This window comes from Anneissia japonica, unplaced genomic scaffold (genome assembly GCF_011630105.1).
Source record: "Anneissia japonica isolate Jap-2015-1 unplaced genomic scaffold, ASM1163010v1 scaffold142_len1259957_cov175, whole genome shotgun sequence".
Classification (NCBI taxonomy): Eukaryota; Metazoa; Echinodermata; class Crinoidea; order Comatulida; family Comatulidae; genus Anneissia; species Anneissia japonica.
The window spans coordinates 882388-888298 of NW_022684560.1; the positions used below are offsets into that span (position 1 = coordinate 882388).

Consider the following 5911-nt stretch of genomic DNA (forward strand, 5'->3'; position numbering starts at 1 on the left):
ATATATAGGTTTATCCTCCATTGTAAAAAATTGCAATGGAGGATCAGACAATTCGAAATAGAGGGCCAGGGTGGAACTTTCACAGGTGGAGGATGAAAAATGGGGCTGAGGTAATAAAATTTATGATTATAGCACATCTAGTCCACATTTCAAGTGCCCTGAGCATCTTACATTAGATGGATTTGTGCGCTATATAAAACTACACTATTATTATTATTATCTAGATGACAGGAAATGGCACTTTCAGACTTGTAAATTATAATGAATATAATTTCCTTTTAAGTTTGAAGAAAAAGGGGGGGTCAGTCTGGCTGGGGCCCCTTTCAATACACCACTCAATTGAAATCAAAACAGTATACAGTAGGCTAATCAATAATTACTCATCTAAATACCAAATATTATTGAGGGGCCGGCTGGCTGTTTTATTTTCTTCAAAATAATTTGTAAATTTTTTCAAATTACTATTTTTAGGTCTATTATGAATGGGTTTCTAATAAATAAACAGCCTGTAGCTATGCCACTGAATGACATACTACTACTATAATGCAACATGGAATAATGGGTTTGCAATTCAATGAATAAAAGAATGAATATCTGTCTTATGATTGTCAAATTTTTTCAATTGCTTAATAAATATAACAAACCTTGGTTTGTTTTAGGCCACTCCACTTTCAACAAGTTAACATGTGCAACTACTAATATCAAAGATAATAAACAGAAGAAGATAGAGCAGCTCGCGATAGTGAAATGTTCAATGAGGGCATCCATGGAGCAATTTTCCTAAACCCAGAGGCTGCGCAATATGTTTATAATCAACAAACATATCCAAGGCACCGCTCGAGTTTGTTTGCCCCTTAGTTTCTCCACTCTGTCAAATGGTCACAATTATTTCCTCCATTCTAGAGTGGGCGGATGTTCCGTCAATTTTAATGCAAAATATGCAAAGAGCTCATTCTTCTGCTATTTAAGGTCTTTGTTAATATTTATTTCCCTGTACAGTATTGTCTTGTCATGAATTAAATGAAAATATATGTCAGGAAGTGAAATGAAAGTTATCAAGCAGATGTTAAACAGACAATGATTCAATAGACCATATAAATTAAGTTTGTCAAAAATCCCAGCAAATCCATGATGTTTCAGCACGCAGAAAGTTCATTAAATCCATCTCCTAGAAGTGGCTTAAATTGGGAGGATTTTTTTTTTTTTTTTATGAATAATTGAATAAAGACTCTATTCCATTTTGCTTTTTTACAGAGATGGGCAGAGGAGGAGGAAACCATAAAAAACAATACAAGATTTAGATTAGATTTATTTGTTTGTTATTTATTTTGATTGAGATGAACTATGATGGTATCAAAAACAATGTATTGATCTTTAAATTAAAATTAAATAGACTATTTAGAAATTGCTTAACATGAATGAAATTTGATATTAGGTGGAATATGTTACGCTATGTCATCATCATTGGTAAGTTGCTTTTCTTTGGAAGTTTTATGATAATGTAGGCAAAAGCAGTGAAATGAAGTATATCTTGAATAGACCTTGAATTTCTAGTGAGATGAGGCAGCTGTTTAAACCTACCAAGCAATTACGAAGAGTACATTGATCATAACAACATTGAAGAAAAAGAAATTAAATGTATCTGCAAAAAAATTTGTTGTATTAACAGAAGATAAATAGATATTAATGAAGAAAAAGAAACTAAATAATACATCTGTATATATGTATAGTATAGTGCTATATAAATAATAGAAGAATGAAATAGAATTAGGGCATACCACCTATATATTTTTTCCTTTGATAATTTGTTTGGTATCTCAAAAATTTTATATTACATATCCTATACTGTGTGCTTTTTTTATTGTATTATATTTTCGAGGGGCCCCAATGATCAGCTTTGCTGGATGGGCTACCCTCTAGAAATAATAAAAAAATAATAAAATAAAATAAATAAATATAACAACAAACAACTTGTAAGAATAATATAAATATGAAAAGGATAGTTTGAAAAAGAAAATTAATAGCAGCCTAACAGCTATCCTCTTTAAATGGGCTACCCTCTAGAAATAATAAAAAAATAATAAAATAAAATAAATAAATATAACAACAAACAACTTGTAAGAATAATATAAATATGAAAAGGATAGTTTGAAAAAGAAAATTAATAGCAACCTAACAGCTATCTGCACCGTTGTTGAGAAAGCAATGTTGCCCCATAAACTCATGACTTTTCTTGTGTATCGGGGTACATAGTATTTTTGTAATATTTGAGATAGTTTGCCTAACTAATTATGTTTTATTTCTTAATATCATCTTGTATTTTTTAGAATATAAACATATAATAATTGAAATATTAAAATGTAACTTCTAGCTTGGGCTATCCCTGTATGTTATCTTGTTACTTGTAATAAGATAGTATAATACATACTCCATGTATCGAAATGCATGCCATCATGTTGGGATTCAATATTTCAACATTAATTATGTCATCATCAGAAATATTAATTATATCATCACCATTCCTGATGATGACATAATTAATGTCAAAATATTGAATCCCAACACGATGGCATGCATTTCTATACTTGGAGTATGCATTATACTATCTTATCTGAGATTAATCAGTGGCCAGTAATCCGTATACAGTAATATGTTTTCTATATAGATGGTGCATTAAAATTTCTTTTAATATGTAATGTATCCAAAAATAGCATTCAATAAGAAATATACTATACATACAGCTTTTTTGATAAGTCCTTTCATTGTCCCAGATAATGCTGCTCCCATTCCAAATCGTCCATTGTTCAAAATGTTCATAGCGACTTTAAATCCCTCTCCTACTTCTGTAATAATTAAACCAAAATACTTGAATGTTAACATTCATGAACAGCATTTTTTCCTCGTTTCAAAAGAATTGGATCTCCATGACCTTGCGATTTTAATAACAAAGCTCACTTCATTTACAAAGAAAACTGCATGAGAACAATCACTACACTGTACTACCAAAATCTGTTGTGGTGTTTTAAAGATTATTGTTACAGTAATTATTTATTTTATTATTATCATCATCAATATTATTATTATTTTCATTCAGTGGAACATATTTATTTACCTCCTAAAATGTTATCCAATGGGATTTTCACATCCTCAAAGTAGACTTCTGCAGTATTTGAGCACTTAATGCCCATCTTGTTCTCAGGTGGACCACTAATATTGAAACAATCAATTATGAAATTATTAATTCACATATTATTATTATTGTTACTATTATTATTATAAACAGCATCATCATAATTATATTTTAAGATCATTATCATTATTATTATAAACAAATGTATAGAAAAAAGCTAAATATTACTGAAAAAAACACACCATAAACTAACACAATCAAAGTATTATTATTGTGCTAGTTGTTTTGCCAACAAATGTTCAAGTAGGTGGTGCTGCTTTTAGAATCCAACCTACCTTGAGACTCCTCCAAAGCTCCTCTCTACAATGAACGCTGTGATCTTATCAGTAGTATTACCATCAGCATCTGTGACTGGGGTCTGAGCAAACACAGTGAAGATGTTGGCGATTCCACCATTACTTATCCTGAAGATAAAGTAAATACAATGTAAACAACAGTGAATACTAAGTAAGAGTAGTATTACATTCAGCCATAGGTGGAACCAGGACTTGAAACGTATAGCTTCTAGAGTACCATCGACCTTTTGCAGTAATTTAATACTTTTCAACAATTTTAATATTTTTATCATGCACCAATTTCCCCCCTTTCCCTCACCCACACCTGAGGTGATGATGATCTTACTTAGGGCCAAAGGCCTGAGGGAAGACAGTAGGCCAGGTCTACACATCAGTGAGGGGCTACAGACTTCACAATCTCCAGAATCTAGAGCAGTCAATATTTGTTTTATATACCTCATACATAGATTTTATGAAGCCTAAAAGGCGCTAAGCCTAGCCTACTTCATAGGCCTACTGTCTTTCAAACCTACGTCATAGGAGTGATTTTTGAATTTATTACAGTACCTACTTTTTAACCAATCAGATGCCTGGAATCCATGTGTGGTATATAACATAACATATTTAACAGAAATACGCTTACCAGATTTTACTTCCATTGAGAATGTAGTGCTTCCCATCATCAGAAAGTACTGCTTTTGAGCGAATTGACTATGGACAGAATATATTACAATAAAATTTTATAATACATGACTTGGAATTCTAAAGAATTATGGTGATGGTAATGATGTAATTAATCCACTTCAAACAGACAACTCTCCTATTTTATATATATACAGGGTTGGTGCATCTAGGGGTGCACAGGGTTACCCCCTAGCCAACAGAAGTTAAAATTCACCTCGTATCACTTTAAATTATGACCTAGAGCCCCCTCACTTAATCATTGATCCCCTCTCCACTCCACCTTGGCATCCCCATCCATACTCCTATTCGTCTCTGAATATTTGGCAAAGACGACAAAAACCAGTCAATCCTTGCAAAAATTGATTTTTAGTTATTAATACAGGGTTAAACAGCAAAATGAGATCTATTAAAATGTACTAAAATGGTGAAAGAATTCATTCAAATCTGACATTTCCTTAAGAAGTTACAGGAGTTCAAACATAAAGCTGTTTATAGAAAAATATTTGAGAAATCAGCCTGCAAAGTTTACGATTTCTGGCATTTTTCAGGAAAAAATCATTACCAAATCGTTAAAAATTGTTATTTTCACATTGAAAATAGGAAAAATAACAACATAGCATATGTATATTTATATAGAGGTTAGTTTAGTGCAATAAAATAGATTTCAAAATTTATGACATTTCAGCATGTTTTGGCCATTATCTCTGAAACACGATTTGCAACAAGTGATTGGTTTGGCTTGTCTTTGCCACATAGATGACTTTTTTTTGTTGCCACTGTAAAATACTATGTATCAATGTGTACATTCCCATTAGCAAATAATAAAAAGCTTGTTATCACACATTATCTACCAAATAAACAGGCAATTGAGTCAATCACTTCAGGAGATTATCACCCTGTATCACCATGAGGTGTAAAGTAAGCATATAATAGTTCTGTATGTATACCCATAAAGGAAATGTATACATTTATGTAGTTTACAAGATAAACCACAAATTGGCACAGCGATTATAGAATATGGGTTAATACAGTAATTCGTTTGTCATAATCATGGTATTTTTCCCAAACCTTGGGTTTGGGAAAAAAGCATAATATAAATTACTAGTACCAATTTCAGTAATGGGAATGTGTACAGTAAACCTCTTTTTGATTGCAATTTTAGGGGTTGCGGACACATTCGTGTTATGGCGCATTATTGCTGACACAACCCCTGGACCGTTTGATGTCAAATAAATAAATGAAAAATGAAAATGCAATTTTGATGTACTATAAGTTATATTATTGGCTTTGCATTGTGGTTAAGATTGTTTTATATATTGTACAGATTATGATAGAGGGCCTCTTCAAGTCAGCTTTAGCCTTTTCTCTCAAATTTGTTGAATAAATAAATAAATACCTAATGATTTATATAAAACAAATAGTAGTCTATTGAACTTACTATTATAAAACAATGTTAAAATATTACATAAATTTACTGGTGGTAGTAAGCTATAAATCCTAGAGAAAATTAGGCTTAAGCAAAGAAAAAAAAAGAGGTATATACATAATGCCTATTTATGCGGTGCTTGGTTGGATCATAGAGAAAATAGAACAGAAGGAGTAACATCGAGCGAAGATCAAAGGTACAGACCTCCTCGCCGCGATCGTAATTATCTCACCGTTACGTAACCTACTTGACAACAAGATAAGCAGAAATCGGCAAACGCGCATGCGTCGATAACTCTTACAATCATAACATAGCAACGTATTCTTATACACATCT

General features: G+C 31.7%; 1 protein-coding gene across 1 annotated transcript in view; it reads right to left on the minus strand.

The window, feature by feature from the left end:
• LOC117106771 (very long-chain specific acyl-CoA dehydrogenase, mitochondrial-like) overlaps positions 1-5911 on the minus strand; it is a gene marked incomplete in the record, with an annotated part of 19018 nt that overhangs the window by 7203 nt on the left and 5904 nt on the right. The window contains 4 exon segments of the mRNA XM_033248212.1: positions 2740-2843; positions 3113-3207; positions 3466-3594; positions 4109-4176. Of these exon segments, the coding sequence (XP_033104103.1) occupies positions 2740-2843; positions 3113-3207; positions 3466-3594; positions 4109-4176 (396 nt within the window).